Here is a 23542-nt window from a genome sequence, read left to right as displayed (position 1 = left end):
AACACAGATGGTGAGGGGGCGAAAGAAGCAGTGGCGACATGAGGAAATCTCTCCTATGCAGGGAGTGAAATGCATTGCCTGAGAGAAAAATCAATCTCATATATTTAAAGCAAGTACTATGCTTAAAGAGAATTTGGGTTGGGAAATTGAACAATGAGAATGTAGGATTATGGATATTAAACAATTCATTCAAGGGAAGTGGATGTCATTGGCTAGGCCATCCCATAAATGATGCTTACTTCTCTAAAAGACCTAGCTCCCAAAAGAAAAACATTTGGGTTATACAGGGTACAACCTAGTAGAACAACCCCCCGCCCCATTATTTGCACTGAATTACACACTTTAATTCATCCTTCGCCACACTCTGCATTTTCTTTCCATAGTAAGAAGTCTCACAACATGACAACCTTTGATTTACCCTTCACAACATCCTCCAGTTTACCCTGCACCAGCCGCATCCCCCCACCTCACATTTACTTCCACCACACTCCCTTACTAATGTTCCATTACACCTGCGTACACCTTGTGGCAGTAAAACGCTGCACAGTGTGGTGACTTTGGTTCGTACCTGAGAGTTGCATGACTTGTACTGCCTAAAAACTCCAAGACAATTGAAACCCTGAGCCATAGGACTCCTCGAGACTCTGGGCAGCTGTTGCTTTTGCAATCCAAGGACGACTTCTTCTGCAGGAGACTGTTTGTGTGCTTGAACTCTGGCTTCCATTTGTGTCCGGAAGGGTTGTGACACATCCCTCTTCCCCGGCATTGACTCCTCGGTCTGCTGCTGTTGGAGTTGACCCCACAGATCTGACCCCACCACCGGATTGTTTGTCCGCTTCTGATACAATTGCGAATGGTCTGACAATTCGTCTATTTTTCTTTGGTCTGCATCTGTGCGTTGATGTGAGGAATGGTTCTGAAGAGAACCATCTGCCCGTAACCTCCTTGGTCTCAGTGTATTCAATGACTCCCTGCAAATACAAGGAGATTAGCTTGAAACTAAGAAACTTAAGAAACTAAGAATAGTTAACCAGGTAAATGAAGTTAATCCCTCCTGAAATAGCTTGGAGCTGTCTGATATACATTAATTTAATTATGAGAGTTAATATTTATTTCTTGCAGTCTTTAAACTTAACAATAGGCATTAAGTAATGCCAAAATCTAGACACTTGTTGAACTTTGTTCCATGCTGCTTACAGTTGAAAACCAACTGGAGTTATAAGAACTAGGAGCAGGAGTTGGCCATCTGGCCCCTCGAGCCTGCTCCGCCATTCAATAAGGTCATGGCTGATCCTTTCATGGACGCAGCTCCACTTACCCACCCGCTCACCATCACCCTTAATTCCTTTACTGTTCAAAAATGTATCTATCCTTGCCTTAAAACATTCAATGAGGTAGCCTCAACTGCTTCACTGGGCAGGGACTTCCTCAGATTCACGACCCTCTGGGTGAAGAAGTTCCTCCTCAACTCAGTCCTAAATCTACTCCCACTTATTTTGAGTCCATGCCCCCTAATTCTAGTTTCACCTGCCAGTGGAAACAACTTCCCTGCTTCTATCTTATCTATTCCCTTCATAATTTTATATGTTTCTAGAGATAGAAAAACAAATGGGAGAGGATTTGAGTGTAGGGATGGGGATGTTTTGCTGCAATTGTGTAGGGCGTTGGTGAGGCCATACCTGGAGTGTTGTGTGCAGTTTTGGTGTCCTTCTCTGAGGAAGGATGTCCTCGCTATAGAGGGAGTACAGTGAAGGTTTACCAGGTAGATTCCTGGGGTGACAGGTCTGTCATAGACTAAGTCGGTTAAGTTTATATTCACTGGAGTTTAGAAGAGTGAGAGGGGATCTCATAGAAACTTGTAAAATTCTAACAGGGTTAGGCAGGGGAGATTCAGAAAGAATGTTCCCAATGGTGGGGGAGTCCAGAACTAGGGGTCATAGTTTGAGGATAAGGGGTAAATCTTTTATAACTGAGGTGAGGAGAAATTTCTTCATCCAGAAGGTGGTGAATCTGTGAAATTCACTACCACAGAAAGTAGTTGAGGCCAAAACATGGTCTGATTTCAAGAAGAAATTAGATATTGCTCTTGGAGCTAAAGGGATTAAGGGATATGGGAGGAAGGGGGGATCAGGATATTGAATTCAATGATCAGCCATGCTCAAGATGAAGGGCGGAGCAGGCTCGAAGGGCCGAATGGCCTACTCCTGCTCTCCTGCTTCTACTTTCTATTTTTCTATGGAAGAGAACTTAGAACGACAATTGCAAATTGTGGGATTTGTTCTGAAGCCCAGTTCTCCATTGCAGGCTTTAAGAATATAGATTGAATGAATGCAATATTTCCCAATTCACGACCACTGATTTCATCTTCAGGGCTTTGTCCTATCCCATTCTCCTTTACTCATTCGCAGGATGTGGGCGTCACTGGCACGCAATGTTTCCGCTAAGATAAAAGCAAAATACTGCGGTTGCAGTAAAACAGAAGATGCTGGAAAATCTCAGCAGGTCTCACAGCATCTGTGGAGAGAGAATAGAGTCAACTTTTCGAGTCTGGGTGACTCCTCAAAGGGGTATCCTGACACGGAACATTGGTTCTATTCTCTCTTCACAGATGCTGTCAGACCTGCTGAGATTTTCCAGCATTTTCTGTTTTTGTTTCCGCTAAACTGCGTGCATGCGCGGGTATGCAGCAGCCTGGAATGTATCGCACAATCTCTGATTTGTGTGCAAAGACAACATGCATCAAAAAATACAGGCTGTGCCCAACAACATTTTACAGGGAACATTGATGGGCATGGCCAGCATTTATTGTCCATCTCTAATTGCCCTTGAGAAGATGGTGGTGAGCTGCCCCCTCAAACCAAAGCAGTCTCTGCAGTGTGCACAAGATTGTGATCCAGTGACAGTGAAGGAACGGCAATGTATTTCCAAGTCAGGATGGTGTGTGACTCGGAGGGGAACTTGGAGGTGATAGTGTTCCCATGCGCCTGCTGCTGTTGCCCTTCTAGATGGTAGGCATTGCAGACTTGTGGGTGCTGTCTTGGTGAGTTTCTGAAGTATCTATTGTAGCCAGACTGTGCTGGCGGTGGTAGTGGTGAATTTCTAAGGTGGTAGATGGGATGGGAATCAGACGGGCTTCGATGTTCTGGATGGTGTCACTCCAGTTGAGTGTTGTTGGAGCTGCATTTACCCAGGCAAATGCAAAGGATTCATTCACAGTTTCGGCTTACGTCTTGTGGTGAAAAGGCTTTAGAGAGTCTGGGAGTGAGTTACTCAACACAGAATAACCCAAACTCTGCTCCTGTAGCCACAGCATTTCTGCGGCTGGGTTGAGTTAGGTTTTTATTTAGTGGTAACCCCACAAGTTTATTTATTAGTGTCACAAGTAGGCTTACATTAACACTGCAATGAAGTTACTGTGAAAGATGGGAAACTCAACAATGGTAATGCCATTGAATGTCAAGGGGAGGTGGTTAGATTCTCTCTTATTGCAGATGATCCCCCACCAACACCACCCCGCCCCCCTCCCCACCCCCTCCTCACCCTGCCAAACTCTCAACATCCAAGAGGTTACCATTAACCAGAAACTGAACTGAACTAGCCATACAAACACTGTGGCTACAAGAGAAGATCGGAGGCTCGGAATTCTGCGGTGTGCAACTCAACTCCTGACTCTTCAAAACCGGTCCATCATCTACAAGACACAAGTCAGGAGTGTGATGAGATTCTCTCTACTTGCTAAGATGAGTGCAGCGCCAACAGTACTCAAGTCTAGAAGCTTGACACCATCCAGGACAAAGCCGCCCACTTGATTGGCATCCCTTCCACAAACATTCACTCCACCACCGACACACAATGGCAGCAGTGTGTACCATCTACGAGATGCAACTGCAGGAACTCACCAAGCCTCCTGAGACAGCACCTTCCAAACCCACAACCACTACCACCTGGAAGAACAAGGACAGTAGATACATGGGAACAACACCACCTGAAAGTTCCCATCCAAGCCACTCACTATCCTGACCTGATGTGGAGATACCGGCGTTGGACTGGGGTGGGCACAGTAAGAAGTCCCACATGGCCAGGTTAAAGTCCAACAGGTTTATTTGGAACTGTGAGCTTTCAGAGCACTGCTCCTTCCACAGGTGAGTCTCATCACTCATCTGATGAAGGAGCAGCGCTCCAAAAGCTCATGATTGGTGTTGTGAGACTTCTTACTGTATCCTGACCTGGAAATATATTGCTGTTCCTTCACTGGTGCTGAGTCAGAATCCTGGAACATCCTCCCTAACAGCACTGTGGGTGTACCTACACCACATGGACTGTAGCAGGTTCACGAAGGTGGCTCACCATTGCCTTCTCAAGGGCAATTAGGGATGGGCAATAAATGCTGGTCTAGTCAGTGACATTCACATCCTACTAATGAATTTAAAAAGTATCTGAGGAGTTGCAAATGGAAATGAACACTGTAATGATCTGCTAACATTGCAACTTCTGACCTTATCACGGTGGGAAGATTATTGACAAGATTAATTTCGATTCAGCTTGGCAGGGATCATCCAGTACTCAGAATTGTTGCCATGAAAACAGTACATTGCCTTCTGCTATGGTCAAACACATATCACCTCTATATATAATCCCTCTCCTGTCTTACAATACCATCCACATGTACACCAACAAGACACAGATTTACCTCTTCATGTCTAAAGGCTGTTCTTAGTGTCCAATTGCCCACATGACATTAAGAGCCAGAAAGACTGCTCTTGAGTCATGTTTGAGCCCCGAAGAATGAGTTTGTCCAAGTTCCAGACACTGCATGAGAGGGAATTGTAACATCCCCTGCCAGCAGAAAGAGTGTGAAACTGGAGTTATAATCGAATGGGGTTCTGTTTCCCCTCTCCATTTCCATTCCACGACAAGTTTAATCTTTCCATTTCTGCTGGAAGATAACTCGAGTGGGAGGCTCATTCCGTCCAAAAATCTCAATCTGACCAATTTGCTGAACTACTTGTTTCATACTTCTGTTGTAACATGTTGCCCTATAGCACCTTGAGATGTTTCATTATGTTCAGGGGCAGTACGGGAATACAAGTTGGTGGGGATTTCCACCTCTCTTTACGAGGGGAGGTGGGGGGAGGTTTGCAGTGAGAGAGGAGATGGAGAATAGAGCGGGAGCTCCAAAACAACTTTTACGCTGACAGGGTTTCCCTGCTCAATTGTCCCCGTCCCCTGCCAATGATATAACGGGAATCCTGACTTTAAAGTTTAAAGTTTATTTATTAGTGTCACAAGTAGACTTACATTCACTGCAATGAAGTTACTGTGAAAATCCTCTAGTTGCCGCACTCCGGCGCCTGTTCGGGTACACTGGGGGAGAATTTAGCACAGCCAATGCACCTAACCGGCACGTCTTTCGGACTGTGGGAGGAAACCGGAGCACCCGGAGGAAACCCACGCAGACACAGGGAGAACGTGCAGACTCCGCACAGGCAGTGACCCAAGCTGGGAATCAAATCCAGGTCCATGGCTGTGAGGCAGCGGTGCTAACCACTGTGCCACCGTGCCGCTCCACTTGTATCAATTTAACTGTGCATATCAGAACTTTACGCTGATATTCGTCCCCCGTGTTAAATTCTCTAATTACGAGAGATATCCCCACAACACGCACCTGGCGAACAGGACCCGCTGAGGCACATGGATGAGTAGAGGGACCAGGGGGGAGTGGGTCATGCCTGGGCAGTACCTTCTGGCAGTGCCCTTCATTCCAACCCCTCATCCCACCCCGAGTTGACACTTAGAAAAATTGGTAAATTCTGACTTGCTGTTATCTCAATCTGCAAGTGTTCATCTGAACCCTCTGGGATGCGCCATTTTGGTTCCATTTCTCACTCTGATCTCTCTCGGTGGCCTGTTATGCTGCTCTGGGGAAGCTCAGCACAGGCCTCAGGTACAGATCTTTCAGACGCTGATATTCCTCCGGCCTCCCTCCACATCCCCTGCTTCACCTCCACCCAAAATAAAGCAGCAGAGAGGAGAAAGCCCTCAAAATATTTATTTATTAGCGTTACAAGTAGGCTTACGTTCACACTGCAATGAAGTTACTGTGAGACTCCCCTAGTCGCCACACTCTGGACCCTGTTCAGGCACACTTAAAAGAACAGGCTGTTCAACAAATGAAAAAATTTAGAAGGCACATCGGTCTGAATGGTAACTTCCCAGCTCAACTTGGCATTGGAATTGGGAAAAAAGAAAAATCAAAACGATACAGAGAAAGCACAGTTTGGACATGCACGACTCTGGAGGAGATATGGAGGATTAAGAGACAATGTGAAATAAAATAAAATTACATGCTCTGAGGCAAACGTAAAAAGTAAAGTTTATTTATGAGTCACAAGTAGGCTTACATTAACACTGCAATGAAGTTACTGTGAAAATCCCCTAGTCGCCACACTCCAGCACCTGTTTGGGTACACTGAGGGAGAATTTACCATGGCCAATCCATCTAACCTGCACATCTTTGGTCTGTGGGAGGAAACCGGAGGACCCGGAGGAAACCCACGCAGACACGGGGAGAATGTGCAAACTCCACACAGACCCAAGCCAATAATCGAACCCGGGTCCCTGGCGCTGTGAGGCAGCAGTGCTAACCACTGTGTCACCGCGCCACCCTTAAGTTTATGACTCACAGAAATGAAACATGTTGTTGGGCAAAGGGGAAAATAGCTGAATAATGAAGATACAGGGTGGGATTTTCCGGCCGCGCTCACTTCAAGACCGGAAAAGTCGTCTCCCCCCCCCGCCCCCCACACCCCGCCGAGGTCAACGGACCTTTGCATGGTTTGCCCCTGCTCGCTACAATTCCCGTGGCGGGCTTGACCTGAAAATTCCACTCTGAGAATTCTTAAAAATGCCAAAGGAATGTGAACTGCAAGTGTTTTGGTGACATGGTGGCACAGTGGTTAGCACTGCTGCCTCATAGCACTAGGGACCTGGGTTCAATTCCGGCCTCGGGTCACTGTCTGTGTGGAGTTTGCACATTCGCCCCGTGTCTGCGTGGGTTTCCTCCGGGTGCTCCAGTTTCCTCCCCCAGTCCAAAGATGTGCAGGTTAGGTTGATTGGCCATGCTAAATTGCCCCTCGTCGCAGGGAGGTTAGCTAGGGTAAATGTGTTGGGTCTTGGTGGAATTGTGGTCAGTGCAGACTTGATGGGCCAAATGGCCTCCTTCTGCACTGTAGGGATTCTATTCTATGATTTAAAATCAATTGAGTAACATTGCCATGCTCTTTACAAGTCAGCAGACAACAAGTATGTTGGCTGAACGAGAGGAAAAAAGTATACAGAGCTAACTTCTATCAGGGACAATCATGGTGGAAATATCATGGGGGAAATCAGTAAACATTCAGAATGAGACTTTTACTGAAAGAATACCAGAAACCAATTCCAAAGCAGTCAAACTGTGTTAGGAATGTGTAACATATGTAGAGGTCAGCAAGGCATATGTTCTGGAAGAACTCAATGCATCAGAGCACTAAACACAATGGGATATAGAATTATAGAATCAACCAGCACAAAAGGAGGCAATTCAGACCACCGTGACTGTGCTGTTCCTAAAGCCATCCAGTTAGTTCCATTCCCCATATATCTGCAAACATCTCCTTTTCAAATATGCATCAAATTATTTTTTGAAAGTTGCCATCGAATCTGCTTCCACCAACTTTGCAGGTTAATGCATTCCAGACCCTAACAATTTGCTGAATAAAATAATTCCTCCTAGATTTTTTTTGCCTTAAATCTGAGTTTTCCGGTTTCTGACCCTTCTGTTAATAGAAATAATTTCTCCTCACTATCAAAACCAGAGCTAGAATACTATCGTCTTGTTGAGTAAATGAGCTAAGTTCTGGTTATTATTATTGGAGCTCCTTTAATTCAAGGGATGACTGAGGATGGGAGCACATAAATCTAATAGAATAAAGAAATTAATCTTGGGATCCGAGGATTTATAGTCTAAAGTTTATTTATTAGTCACAAGTCGGCTCACATTAACACTGCAATGAATTTACTGTGAAAATCCCCTAGTCGCCACACTCCAGCGTCTGTTTGGGTACACTGAGGGGGAATCTAACATGGCCAATGCACCTAATCAGCACGTCTTTCCGACTTTGGGAGGAAACCGGAGCACCCGGAGGAAACCCACACAGACACAGGGAAAATGTGCAAACCTCCACACAGACAGTGACCCAAGGCTGGAATTGAACCTGGGTCCCTGGCATTGAGAGGCTAACCACTGTGCCACCGAGCCACCCCCTCATAACAAACATGAAGAAGTTTTGTGTAAAAAGAGAGAAACTCTTTCCAGGCAGGCTGGAGTTAAAAACAAAACCCATTGCCACACTATATCACATTGTTAACACAAAAGAAAGGCTGATCAGTCTGGAAACCTGTAACTGAATCACAGCAAAAACAATGGATGAAGTGAATGTTAAAGAGTTCCTCAGCATCTGATGGAGCCTGTTGTTGGTAAGCAAATACCCCAAAGGCGTAGTTCCAGTCAACGGCATTATAGAAACAATCTTAGAATAGAATAGAAGGGTAGCATGGTGGCACAGTGGTTAGCACTGCTGCCTCTCAGTGCCAAGGATCTAGGTTCGATTCCAGCCCTAGATGACTGTCTGTTTGGAGTTTGCACATTCTCCCCATGTCTGTGTGGGTTTCCTCCCACAGTCCAAAGATGTGTAGGTTACGTGGATCGGCCATGTTAAATGCTGGGGGTTATGGTGATGTGGCAAGGGAAGTGGGCCTGGGTAAGATACTCTTTCGGGTAGTCGGTGCAGACTTGATGGGCCGAATGGCCTCCTTCTGCACTGTAGAGACTCTATGGTTCTAAAGAGGTTATTTAGTCCATGGAATCCGTGTTGGTTCCTTCAAAGAACAATCCAGTTAGTCCGACTTCCCTTTCCCCTGATTTGCTGCTTCTTACTGCATGGCCACACTGATCCCGAGATAAGCACATGGATGAAAGAAAACTACCAGTGTGCATCTAGGCCTCAACAAACCTTAAAGCCTGAGCTGACCCCCAAGTATCTGTACAACTTGCTTGTAAGGTAGGAGAGACCATTTTTCTCATAAGGGTAGTTATTCTGAAGTCCAAAGATTTTCCTCTTATTGTGTCTATCCAATGTAAGAACTGTGGATATATCCAAAGGTGTGTGGGTTAGGTTGATTGGCCATACTAAATTGACCCTACTGTCAGGGGATTAGCAGAGTAAATATGTAGGGTTGCAGGTGGAGGGCCTGGGTGGGATTGTGGTCGGTGTAGACTCGATGGGCCGAATGGTCCCCTTCTGCACTGTAGGAATTCTATGCATCCAATCTACGGTTTGACTCCAGGAGTGTTATTGTCTGATATGTAATATCAGAGAACCCTAGAATCCGTATAGTGCAGAAAGAAGCCATTCGGCCCATCGAGTCTGCACCAACTCTTAAAAGAGCATCTTACCCAGGCCCACTCTGTCCCTGTAACCCTACACATTTATCATGGCTAATCTACCTAACTTACACATCACTGGATTCTAAGGGGCAATTTAGCATGGCCAATCCATCAAACCTACACATCTTTGGAGTGTGGGAGGAAACCAGAGCACCCGGAGGAAATCCACCCAGACACGGGGAGAACGTGCAAACTCCACACAGACAGTGACCCGAGCCGGGAATCGAACCCGGGTCCCCTGGTGCTGTGAGACAGCAGCGTTCACCACTGTGCCATCGTGCTAACCATCATATCACTGTGGCCTTTTCTTTTAACCCATGGCCTGGTTACAATCTCCATCGAGTCTCACACCTGAATGAAGGCCACTTGGGAATAAGTAAGAGGCGTGGGAGCAATCTCCAACAAAGAGCCGACACTTTGAGGAGAGGCAAAGGAGGAAAGAGGAGAAAAACATTGAGAACTAGAAAAGGAAAATAACAAAGAAGGAGCTCAAATCATTTCTTTTAACTTTGGAAAGTCACTATTTGCAAATTAACAGCCTAGAAAAAGCACAAATATTTATTGAGCTGTTAGATTGTACAGGTAACTAGATTTCACAACTGCGTGTGCCTATTAACTGGAAATCTGTCAGCATTGTGACTGATTGTAATGGATGGCAGGCTCTGTGAAAAAGGTCATAAAAATGGCAAGGGGAGGAAAAGAAAATAACGTAGGGATGTCATTAGCCTTAATCTATTATATTAGTAAGGGAACTGTACAGCCAGGAACATTATACCCTGTGGACTTGGAGCACAGTAATTGAACACTCTGGAATGCGTGCCATTGATTTAATCACAGGTGGTAAGGGGGGGCAACATGAACACCATATAAAATTGCATCAACATGTCCACAATTATATATGGGTCAAGTAGATCAAATGTGAATTAATGTTTCCTCGTATTAACGTTTGTTCCTCTGCAGCATTTGATAACGTGTAAATGTCTTGGCTGTTTCGTGAATAGCAACATATGGCTAAACCCGCAGAGCGCGGTTAGAATCATAGAATCATAGAAACCCTACAGTGCAGAAGGCCATTCTGCCCATCGAGGTTGCACCAACCACAATCCCACCTCAGGCCCTGTCCCCACAACCCCACCCTGTTTACCCCCCTAATCCCTCTAACCTACACATCCCGGGACACTAAGGGGCAATTTAGCCATTCAACCTAACCCGCACATCTCTGGAGTTGAGGAACAGTCCCAACTACAATGGAGAACTGAAAATGCACAGGGAAAACATTGGGTAGAATCCATTTTGGGGACTAAGTGCGGTGGCGGGTGGTTTTCACGTTGCCCACCACGTTGCTCGGAATGGTGGGAACTTGCACCCAACTCCACGCTTGGACGCCTATTAATAATGCACAAATGAGCATCGGGCTGAACCCGTTGGCGGGTTGGGAGCTGATTTGGCCATCCCGCGTGTTATATATTTTGTGTGGCCGGCGCCTGTAATTATTCAGAGAGGCTTCAGAGCTTGTTTGGAACAGGGAAGGTATTCACTGAATCGAGAAACTTAGTTGCAGGAGGTTTCTGCAACATGAAAGCTGCCCTGGGACAGAGCCCCAGTTCCTCAACTCAGGAGACTCACTTCTGCTGTACTGTCTTAAAGTGACAGAAACTATGGCCGGGATTCTCCCAGAAAAATTCTAAGTCCCCAGTTTGCAGGAAAATGGGAGTAAATCCCGCGGGGTTTGTTGGTGTGATTTCCAGAATGAATCTCCCACACTCCGTGCATCGCAGAGTGCACCAGCATAATTCACTCTGAAAATCAGTGGAAGGACCCTATTCCCACCCAAGAGACCGGCAGCATAGCGCTGAGCATAGCGCTGAGTGGGCCACTGCGCTATGCTGTCAGAGCAGATTGGCTCATACCAGTAGCCCCGCACTATCAGCCCCCCAATCACTGGCCAGCCTGATCGCTGATCAGCTCTGCAACCCTCCCTCTCGATGGCCTTGCAGAGCCCTCCCAACTCCCAATCGCTGGCCTCCTGGGTAAGCCCCTATGTCCCCCACCCCCCATCCCAGCCAGCCCCCATCTCCCGATCGGGCTGGCACTGCCCAAAGGGCACCCCTCATTACCCCCGACCTCCCGGGTGGGCCTCAATTGTTTCTGTTTCCTCCAGCGGGGCCAGCCATCTGTTTGTTCCACGTTTGTGGGGAGCAGTTGTAAACCCTGTTGGAGTGAACCACTCCTGGCAGGAGGGGGGAGGCGCTAGTGGGCCCCGAGGCTTCAGTCCTGGATCCGCAAATGAAATGGAGATGAAGATTTCCATATGCTAACCATATGACACTGTAAGTCTTTGGCTGGGAGACGCGCGGAGGCCGTAGTGCCCAATGGGAAGCCCACAAAATGGCCTCCACTGATGTCACCCGGCCCACTGCACTACCCGAGCAGCGCAGTGGGCTGGGAGAATCGCCCCCCCACATACACAACACCACAGGGGTCAAAGGTCCTGCCATGAAGGCTAAGCTAATGGCTTTAAATTATTTAGAGATTAGATTATACTTGGAAAGAAAAAGATGTAGCACGACATTGATACAATGTAACACACAAAATCAATATTCAGTCCTTTTTAGAACATACTTCTTACGGTGGCACAGTGGTTAGCACTCCTGCCTCACAGCGCCAGGAACCCGGGTTCCATTCCCGGCTTGGGTCACTGCCTGTGTGGAGTTTGCACATTCTCCCCGTGTCTGCGTGGGTTTCCTCCGGGTGCTCCGATTTCCCCCCGCAGTCCAAAAGATGTGCTGGTTAGATGCATTAGGCCATGCTAAATTCTCCCTGTCCCCAAACAGGCGCCGGAGTGTGGTGACTAAGGGATTTTCGCAGTAACTTCACTGCAGTGTTAATGTAAGCCTACTTGTGACTAATAAATAAACTTAAAAATCTTTAAGCTATGTCTGATAAGTAGCAGGGCCTTTGAGGAGCCAGGTTTGTAGAGCATCGGAATGAAATGATAAGATTGATTCTATCCCGAGGCACCCAATAAAAGCAGTATAATTGGGATTAAAGGACATCCTCTTTTGTCTTAGCATTGCTCTGACACTGGCTGTGGTTTTAACACTTATAGAAGACGCTCAGAGCCAGCATTGAACTGTAACTTGAAGGTTACCCGGGTGCAGGTATTCAGGGATCGATGAGCGATTGTCTTTTTTGAATTTTGGGAGCTATTTGAGCTTGGATGCTGTTTGTTTTTGGTTTCACTTTTTACTGTAACGATCCTGAATTAACACTGGCAGCTTCTTAAGGCGCCGTTCTTTCTTCATGGATCGTGATGGAGGAAGCGGTTGAACAATCAGAAATGGGCTTGTCAGAAGACAATTGGTGAGAGAGGTGCTCTTGGAAGGCTTTACCCAATCCACAGGATCTGTAGGCCAAGAGTCAGCTCCCTGGATATGACTGAGGAGCAATGCATGTGGAGATTTCACTACTCCAGTAGGCTCTGCGGCCTACAGACCAACTTCCCGCTGGGCCAAGTGATTGAATTCCCCAGCATTCAACATTTTTACCTCAAGTTCCCTCCCACAATGCTTCAGGGCTCACCTCCCAGTCTGCAGAAACATATCAGGCAAGGCATGAACCGTCCACTTGCCGAGGCCAAACAATACATTGCCAACAGGTGGTATGTTTGGTGATTTGGCGGATTGCATTCCCCTGCAACTCTCCTACACATGAATAGCTCTGGTAATACCACAGCCAGAGGATCACCGGGAACATCAATGAGGGCCAGGAAAGGCCTGGGTGAATCCCTCCAATACACCTCAGAAAGAGTCACCTGCAGCACTGTGAGGTGCTTCACGTGGCACTCCAGAGGGTAAAGTAAAGTTTATTTATTAGCCACAAGTAGGCTTACATTAACACTGCAATGAAGTTACTGTGAAAATCCCCTAGTTGCCACACTCCGGCACCTGTTCAGGTACACTGAGGGAGAATTTAGCATGACCAATCCACCTAAACTGCACATCGTTGGACTGTGGGAGGAAACCAGAGCACCTGGAGGAACCCACGCAGTCACAGGGAGAACGTGCAAACTCCACACAGTGACCCAAGCTGGGAATTGAACTCGGGACCCTGGCACTGTGAGGCAGCAGTGCTGATCACTGGGCCATCATGCTGCCCAGAGGGGACTTGATTTGGACAAAGGAGTGTGGAAGGCAGGGAGGCCTCGACTTTCCTTGTGAGGCTTGGAGGAGCCCCTCTGCATCTCCTGTTCCTGAAAGGAGAACACAAAGAAGAAAATCTACTCTGTTTTTCGGGTTCGTTCTGGTCCCAGGTTTCCTTCTGGCTTGGTTGAATTGATGGGGAAACCACAAAGAATATCCTCCCAGGCCTCAAATTTTAAAATTGCAGTCAGGCACTCAATCGGAACCCAGTCTGCATATTTAAATGTGTGCGTACATCCTTGTTCCCTGCTCAAACAAGTATCACCCATGAGAAGTCAATAGGATTCATGTTGACAGTCCCAGGGATATTTTTAACTGCCCACCCATCTATAGTTTCCATTGGGCTGGCAGCATTGAAACTGTCCCTATATTGACTCAGAAGCTTGCTACAAAAAGGCACTTGTAATGACTTCAATCAGGCCATTGAGGTTGGCCTGTTGGAATATGGATTCCCTGATTAAGGAGTCAATTAATGGGCCAATCAGGGAGTCTTTTCCTTGTATTTAACCGGGAGTGTCAGTTCCTCTGGCACTCCCAAAGATAGACTGCTGACTGCGAGCACTCTGCTGTTGGTATTGTAAATAAAGGGATTTTGGTGAAGGGACTTCTGCCTCCGAAGACGTATTGGTTAGCACTGCTGCCTCACAGCTCCAGGGACCCGGGTTCGATTCCCGGCTTAGGTCACTGTCTGTGTGGAGTTTGCACGTTCTCCCTGTGTCTGCGTGGGTTTCCTCCGGGTGCTCCAGTTTCCTCCCACAATCTGAAAGACGTGCTGGTTAGGTGCATTGACCCGAACAGGTGCCAGAATGTGGTGACTAAGGGAATTTCACAGTAACTTCATTGCAGTGTTGATGTAAGCCCTACCTGCGACTAATAAATATACTCATGATCAGAGTGCCACATCTCATAAAAAATGATTGATTTAATGCTAAATACAGTGTGTAAGGGTTACCAACTCAACTGCTCATCAGAACTGCTCTCCTAGTGTCTTCAAGTTGAAGAAGTTGAGACCTTTGAGATGTTCCTGACTGACCACCTCTTGGAGATGGAGCCTGAGAGGGCCTGGCTGTTGAGTAAAGCAGTTTCGCTGCCTATGGGGCAGTCAAAATTGATCCCGTTTTTGGGTAGTCTCTCGTGACATTTGGAAAAGGAGTACTTAGTGGGGAGGGGAACGAATTTCCACAGAGTTCTCCAAGGCTCCTGCCATACCTTTGGCAGAAGATGAATGGAAACAGGGGAGGGACAGTGATTTGGAGCCATTCATGCCATTTATCCAGACCTTCCATTAATCTCCCACCTCAGCAGCCCCTTGGAATTCCTCGGTAACTGTGTTGTGTGGTTTCCATTGGTGCATACGCCATTTTCTAACTTTGATTTCACATTCATGTCACCAATGCAGATACTCTGTTAGAAGTCTGACAGCTTGTATCTGGCATCTTTTCAATCTGTATGTAAAACTGAAATCCATTTCTAGTACAGTAATCCCCATGTGGTCCAGGATGGGATTATTGGCGTGGTCTACAGATGTTAGCGGTCTGTTGCATTTAAATGAAGTTGAGATGCAGGCGGTTTGCCTCATGCATGTGTGATTGTGTGTGTGTGAGTGTGTGTGTGTGTGAGTGTGTGTGTGTGTGAGAGTGTGTGTGTGACTGTGTGACTGTGGGTGACTGTGTGAATGTGTATATGAATGTGAGTGTGTGCATGTGGGTGTGAATGTGTGCATGTGGCTGTGAGTGTATGTGTAGGTGTGTGTGGGTGTGGGTGAGTGTGTGTGTGAGTGTGTGAGTGTGTGTGTGTGTGTGAGTGTGTGGGGGGTGTGAGTGTGGGTGTGAGTGTGTGTGTGTGCGTGTGTGTGAGTGTGTATGAGTGTGTGTGTGGCTGTGAGTGTGTGAGAGCATGTGAGCGTGTGTGTAGGTATGACTGTGTGAGTGTGTGTGGGTGTGAGAGTGTGTGTGTGAGTGTGGGTGTGAGAGCATGTGTGTGCATGAGTGTGTGTGAGTGTGTGTCTGGGTGTTAATATGTGTGAGAGAGTGTGCGTGTGTGTGAAAATGTATGTGTGCGAGTGTGTGTGTGAAGCATGTGTGTGTGAGAGTGTGTGTGTGTGACTGTGTGAGAGAGTGTGTGTGTGTGTGTTTTTCCTGATGCAGCCCACACACGCTGGATATTGAGAATCTGTTACTACAGGCTGGCATGCAATCATTAAAAGTTCACGAGTGTGTCAATGATATCTTGTTACAGAAGAGCTGTGGCAGTAGAGTGGCATGATAAAATGTTCCCAGGAACTTTAGGTAGAGGGAAAAAGGTCATAAAACCCAGCTGTTCAGAGGAGGAATCTATTCTATGTAAACAATAGGACAAGACTTTGCCATTATTGTTGAACGAGCGTGATACTATTGAATCTGAAGTAATTCAGATACTGTGCAATACGACACCAGCCTAAATCTCCATGGGAGTGATTGTCAGTCCAATGCAAATTGGGTGGGTGATGGGCAGGAGATCTGCCATGCCTGCCAGATGGTGCCAGCCATTTCACAGTCTGGCATCATATTTTATTTGTTCATTCATAGAATGTGAGCATCGCTGGCAAGGCCAGCATTTCTTGCCCATCCCTAATTGCCCTTGAACTGAGTGGCTTGTTCGGCCATGCCAGAGGACAGTTAAGAGTCAACCATATTGCTGTGGGTCTGGAGTCACATGTAAGTCTGTACAAACATCTGTGAACCAGATGGGTTTTTATGAAAACCGATGATAGTTTCACGGTTACTCATTACTGAAATGAGCTTTTCAACTCCAGATGCATTGTAACGTCTCACCAAAACCCACTTTCAAAATCCACAACTGCTACCATCTAGAAGGACAAAGGCAGCAAACACATGGGAAAACCACCACTTGGAACTTCCCTTCTAAGTCACTCACCATCCTGACATGGAAATATATTGCCGTTCCTTCACTATCGTTGGGTCAAAATCCAGGAACTCCCTTCCTAACAGCACCATTGGTGTACCTACACCACGGGGGCTGCAGCGATTCAAGAAGGGAGCTTTCCCCAGCTTCTCAAGGGTAATTAGGAATGGGCAATAAATGCTGGTCTCGACAGTGATGCCCACATCCCATAAAAGTGAACAAAGAAAATCTAGCAAGGTCATGATCATTATTCATGAGGCTACTACTATATCTCAGATTTATTAATTAATTGAATTTAAATTCTTCCTGCCATGGTGGTATTTGAACATATATCTCTGGAACATTCGGCCGGGTCTCTGGATTACGAGTGCCATAACATTACCACAATATTACCATTCCCTCTATTCACATGTTACTGACTTGATGAAATGTTAGGCTTTTTACACCTGGAAACAAATAAGCTTTTAATGTTGCAACAAGTAAACAAATAACCACTGAAGAACCTCTTTGGTCTGAAAATATAATTTTGCAAGTGTAGACTCTCATTCCCTTAAATAATGTTGCAGAATAAAAAAATTATAATCATTTCTTCGAGTGTCTTCCCCTTACTCTCAGTGTTTATGTCCCAATTGTTATTTCAATTCCTGTAGAATGATTTAATTATATTTTTTATTTCTTTTTTAACGATCCGCATGGTGCAGTGAAAACGCTTCAAGCTCATTGGCTGAAAGGCATCCCAGCTACTTTTCTTGCTCATAGATGCCACTGATCCCCTGTAGAGGGCGCCACATTCATACAGATGTTAAATTTTGCTGAAAAACTCATTAAAATTTGTAGTCAACTCTACATGAGGTGAAGGGAGAAGACTGGCTGCTCACTGCAAATTCCAGGCTAATATAAAATCTAAATATCATATAAAATGAGCTGAGAATACATCATAGAATCTCTACAGTGCAGAAGGAGGCCATTCAGCCCCTCGAGTCTGCACTGGCAACAATCCCACACAGGCCCTATCCCCGTAACCTCATGTATTTACCCTGCTAACTCTTCTGACACTAAGGGGCAATGTAGCATGGCCAATCAACCTATTTCACACATCTTTGGAGTGTGGGAGGAAACCAGAGCACTCGGAGGAAACCCTAACAGACACGGGGAGAACGTGCAAACTCCACACAGCCAACCGAGGCCGGAATTGAACCTGGATCCCTGGTGCTCTGAGGCAGCTGTGTTAACCACTGTGCCCCTGTGCTGCCCAAGTTAGTTCTATTTATTGTATAACTCTGGTTATAGTTACATAGCTATAATAATCAGGACTGGATCAAATCGATGTACCTTTGTTCATTTGTTTCCTGTTCTCTAACTTCGCTTCACCTGAAAACTTCACTTGTTCCCGAGGCGCTGGATATAAGTGTAATGCCCCCCAACAGAGGTTCTGAGGTGGTGGTGGTGGGAGGGGGGGGGGGGGGGGGGGGGCGGTGGAAGTCTTTTGGTCAGGTGTGGGGGGGTGCAGGGTGGTGACCCATCCACATATCCTCCACCCATCTCCTTCTCTCACCTCAGATAAGGTCCAGAGCACGAGGTCTGGCCTTCTCACTCAGGCAACTGAGGCCTGCCACATCTGGCTAAATACCAGCAGTAGAGGCGGGGAACCTACTGGGAGGTTATCCCTCATTCACAAGCACTGTGCCCGATTGGGCAACCTTGCATTGGCCATCTCCTACCCTTTCCTCGGACTCACCCTCAGCCACTCTCACCCCTTTCCCTGTGACCCGCATACTGTAATCAGGGTCCCGATGGTGATCTCCAGGTGAGGGGCCAAATGTATCACCAGCAGCAGGTGGTCCTGCTGGGAATGGAGAGCCTCAAGCCTATGATTGGACAGCAGCTCTCTAAGAATTCCAATCAAATGGGTATGTCCTGGAATTAAATGTTCTCCATAAAGCCAGAAGCACTGGTGTCCGAGCTCCCACAGCCAATTCGGGACTTAATTCCCCCGGGGCTCCGGAGATTGGCTCGATGGGGGTCCCCCCAGTTTTGATGGCGGAAGTCGGACTCTCCACCACCCTCATTAAATTCCGCCCTCGATGTGGGAAATCTTTCTAATCAAGAATATGGCAAAGGAAGAAAAGGGTTGAGATAGGAGGAAATAAGAACAAATGAATAAAAGTATCTGCGCTTGAAGTAAGCAGAGCAACTCCACTAAGGGGAGTCAGAGCAAAAGAACTTGTATTGCCAGATTTTGAGATGGTAATAGCACCATAACCGTCACCGTCCCCATCAACTGTCTGAAACTGAATGCAATTTCTGGAGTCCACAATGCACAGTTTAATGTGGAAATCCAAAAATGACTAGCAGTGATTCCTTACGCCTCCACAGGATACACTGCTGAAGTCCCTGTCGATGGCAAATCTTTTGGCTCGGATCAAGCGTCAGATCTAGCCCAAGATAGGGTGCAATGCCTTATCTTGTCAGTTTGGATTTTGTTTGTCACTCTTGGGACCATGGATTGGATTGAATTGGATTTTGAATTTGGGTTTTGGTGCAAGCAAGGAATGGATTTGGGTTTGTCCGGTCCATTCTGAACACTGGCTTTGTAACTTTAAGGATGAAGTAAAAGATTATTTTAAAAATAAGTCACTTAACTGATTGGACTTCCTCTCCTACACTCTAACATCACTTTAAAAAATTCAAAATAGTTACGCTTTGCTAATGAGCTTTTTCTACGTGGCCCTGGAAAAACACTTACATTTTTTGTCATGTCAATTTTTTAAAGTTCTCATAAAATTTCCAAGTTTGTTAATATAATTATTTTAAGTTTATCATATTCCATCTTCCATCCCATTAATTTATTTTGCTCCCGATAGAATGCGGAAAGGATGAAAGATAACCTGTTTATTTTATTTCCTGGTTTGCTGTCCGTGAGGATTCTTCAATGTGATTGGTTTCCTAGCCATCCCTATTGCTGGGCCTCTTTACTTGCTGCCATATTCAAACTAAGGTCAGAGAAGGCAAAATCCACACCATAAAGATCATTAGATCGTCCTCAACAGCTTTCTACTGAGATCAGCAGCGAGTGCCATAAGGGGTACCCGGGATGGAGGCTACATGTTAAAGCTGATTTCTCTATCTGTGTGGTTTGTATTTTTTTGTATTAATCAGGTGTATGTTTTTTTTCAGGTTGTGTCAGTCAAATGATGCATCACTTCAGGTAATTGTATTGATCATGGTAATAGATGAACCACTGAAGTTTAGGCCACAGGGAGATGCTGGTAAACATCAAAAACCCACACTGAGGGACTAGACAACCCAGGAGCAGTGTCATAAGACATCCATTAACAAATTCTGGCTGCTGGACATATGGATGTGGCGATGGCTCAAAGACACCCCTCCCCATTCAACCACTTTCTGGATTTGAAGATACAACAAAATGGGATGTTGTCTCGCAACTCTCACAGAATCATAGAATCCCTGCAGTGCAGAAGAGGCCATTCGGCCCTTCGCGTCTGCACCAGCTATTTGATAGAGTATCTTACCCAGGCCTTTTCCCATGCCCGATCCCTGTAACCCCACACATTTACCATGGCAAATCTACCGAACCTACGCATCTTGGGATACTCATCTCAAAGATGAGTTTCAAAAAATCTGAAGGAGCTCTTCATTATCCATATCCTGGAATAGTGAGAAGCAGGATTGCTGCTCTGTGGACCAGTTTCCATTTCTTAGGAGTCTCCTCTCGATGTAGGGAGACGATAAAAATGACCATCGCCTTCAATGTTCCAGCTCAGCTTCAGCCTTTGAAGGAAAGAGGGTTTGAGGACCCAGATGTCACCCCAGAGACTACGGTCATGGCTGCTGGGCAGCAGTGATCCTCGCACTCCTATATGCTTCAAAGACAGCAAGCACCTCAAAGCATTGGAGAAGTAGCACCAGCAGTGCCTTTGAAAGATCCTCCAAATCCAGTGGCAAGAAATATGGTTTGACAATAGTGTTCTCTCCCAAGCTAACCTGCCCAACATTGCGGTGTTAATCACTCACAATCAGCTCCATTGAGAGGGAAACGTCATTCATATAGAATCGGCCATTCGGCCCATCAAGTCTGCACCGACCACAATCCCACCCAAGCCCTATCCCCATAACCCCATTATTTATCCTGCTAATCTCCCTGACACTAGAGTCAATTTTTGCATGGCCAATCAACCTAACCCACACATCTTTGGACTGTGGGAGGAAACTGGAACACCCGGAGAGGAAACCCATGCAGACACAGGATGAATGTGCAAACTCCACACAGACAGTGACCCAAACCGAGAATCGAACCCGGATCCCGGACGCTGTGAAGCAGCAGTGCCACCGTGCTACCCCAGCTCTTCTCGGAGCTCTGCTTTCATCAGTAGATACTTAATTCCAGATATTTTTTATTGAATTCAAATTCCACCATCTGCCGTGGCGGGATTCAAACCCGGGTCCCCAGAACATTAGCTGAGTTTCTGGATTAATAGTCTAGCGATAATACCACTAGGCCATCGCCTCCCCTGCTGCTCCGCGGACCAGTTTCCATTTCTTGGGGGTCCCCTCTTGATGTAGACAGCTGATAAAAATGACCATCGCTTCCAGTGTTCCAGCTCAGCATCAGCCTATTGAGGGAAAGAGGGTTGGAGGACCAGGATCTCAAACCCTGAGACTAAGGTCATGGTTGCCGGGCAGCAGTGATCCCCGCCATCACTTCCCCTCTTGCAACAGGAGACTCTCAGGAGGACAATGGAAAAGCTTTAGGGATGTCCTCAAAGCCTCTGTGAAAAGGTCAGACTTGATCCACGGGAGACCCAGAGTTGTGATCAACTAAAATGGAGAAGACTCATTCAGGAAGGCCCTGAGCGCAAGAGACACTTCATCAGGAGTGCACAAAGGCAAAGTTGAGTCACTGGAGGGGCACGGAAACTTCTAAACAATCCATCTGGCACTCAGGTTGATAGGGTTGTTAAGAAGGCGTACGGTGTGTTAGCTTTTATTGGTAGAGGGATTGAGTTTCGGAGCCAGGAGGTCATGTTGCAACTGTACAAAACTCTGGTGCGGCCGCACTTGGAGTATTGCGTACAGTTCTGGTCGCCGCATTATAGGAAGGATGTGGAAGTGTTGGAAAGGGTGCAGAGGAGATTTACCAAGATGTTGCCTGGTATGGTGGGAAAATCGTATGAGGAAAGGCTGAGGGGCTTGAGGTTGTTTTCGTTAGAGAGAAGAAGGTGACTTAATAGAGGCATACAAGATGATCAGAGGATTAGATAGGGTGGATAGTGAGAACCTTTTTCCTCGGATGGTGATGGCTAATACGAGGGGACATAGCTTTAAATTGAGGGGTGATAGATATAGGACAGATGTTAGAGGTAGGTTCTTTACTCAGAGAGTAGTAAGGGCGTGGAATGCCCTGCCTGCAGCAGTAGTGGACTCGTCAACATTAAGAGCATTCAAATGGTTATTAGATAAACATATGGATGATATTGGAATAGTGTAGATTAGAGGGGCTTTAGATTGGTTTCACTGGTCGGCGCAACATCGAGGGCCGAAGGGCCTGTACTGCGCTGTAATGTTCTATGTTCTATGTTCTAACCCTTCTAGCACCACCTGCTAGCATCTGCAGATCACAATGTTAGACTGATCATCTCAGAAGCCATCGAAACAGGGTGGAGACAGGTCATCCTCGATTCTGAGAGACTGCCCGAGAGAAGAGAGAGCTCTCTCACCAGTGTGACGTGAGCATCTGCTTCAAGTAATCATGATGTGGAGATGCCGGCGTTGGACTGGGGTGGGCACAGTCAGCAGTCTCATGACACCAGGTTAAAGTCCAACAGGTTTATTTGGTAACACAAGCTTTTGGAGCGCTGCTCCTTCATCAGGTGAGTGGGTCACTCACCTGAAGAAGGAGCAGTGCTCTGAAAGCTCGTGATTCCAAATAAACCAGTTGGACTTTAACCTGGTGTTGTGAGACTTCTTACTGTGGGATTTCATAACAGGCTGGAATCTGATTCTTGACAAAATATATTTATGTTTGCATGGCCTCTGGCTAACCGCTATAGTTGAGCTTTCCAAAGTCCCATCATAATGAGATTGCCCCTCCTGACTGCAGGTCTCACACAGTCTTTAATGTACAGGTACAGGAGATCATGGATAACCAGCTGCAAACAGAAGATTTCCCTGAGTTTTACCTGTTGGAAATCTGATAAATCTGGTTAATGCTGGTTCCCGATAGCAGGTTGGCTGGACTCCGGTGCAGTGGGAATGACTGACGGACTGTCGACAGTACACGGCCGTGGGGAATGTGAAATGCCCGCAGGGGTTGATCTCCCGTTGCAAACTGGAATGTCGGCTGGATTCTCTGATTTACTTGAGGAAGGCAAGGTCGCGTCTGTTGCATAACTCCACCACCACACGTCCTGGTGCAAGCAGACCAGGGACCCCATTTACCCCACGAACCTTTAGCCTGTTCCTCTGCGAAGGTATCCACATTCTGACGCTTCACACGGTTCTGCACCTTGGACAACAAGAAAAAAAGCAAATTATCTTCAAGCATAGAACCATGGAATCCCTACAGTGCAGAAGGAGGCCATTCGGCCCATCGGATCTACACCGACACTCAGAAAGGAACCCAGGCCCACAGCTCCCCCCCCCTCTCCTTCCCCCCTCCCCCCCCCCGTAACCTCGCACATTTACCATGGCCAATCCACCTAACCCGTACATTTTTGGACTGCGGGAGGAAACCAGAGACCCGGAGGAAACCCACACAGACACAGGAAGAAAGCGCAAACTCCACACAGTCACCCAAGGCCGGAATTGAACCCGTGTCCCTGGCGCTGTGAGGCAGTGCTAACCACTGTCCCATTGTACCGCCGAGTATCCTCATGTGATTTTGAGATATGGAGTGGGATATTCTGTCCACGCTCGCCCAAAGCCGGAAAAT

The 23542-nt window shown here is 46.7% G+C and overlaps 1 protein-coding gene across 1 annotated transcript in view; it reads right to left on the bottom strand.

The window, feature by feature from the left end:
* LOC144479147 (thrombospondin type-1 domain-containing protein 4-like) overlaps window positions 1-23038 on the bottom strand; it is a gene marked incomplete at its 5' end in the record, with an annotated part of 401941 nt that extends 378903 nt beyond the window's left edge. Inside the window, 2 exons of the mRNA XM_078211401.1 lie at window positions 569-971; window positions 22791-23038. Coding sequence (XP_078067527.1) covers window positions 569-971; window positions 22791-23038 — 651 coding nt within the window. The remainder of the gene's footprint in view (window positions 1-568; window positions 972-22790) is intronic.
* Window positions 23039-23542: the final 504 nt, after the last annotated feature.

Source organism: Mustelus asterias, chromosome 1, assembly GCF_964213995.1.
Source record: "Mustelus asterias chromosome 1, sMusAst1.hap1.1, whole genome shotgun sequence".
Lineage (NCBI taxonomy): Eukaryota > Metazoa > Chordata > Chondrichthyes > Carcharhiniformes > Triakidae > Mustelus > Mustelus asterias.
This window is presented reverse-complemented; position numbering and strand designations above follow the sequence as displayed.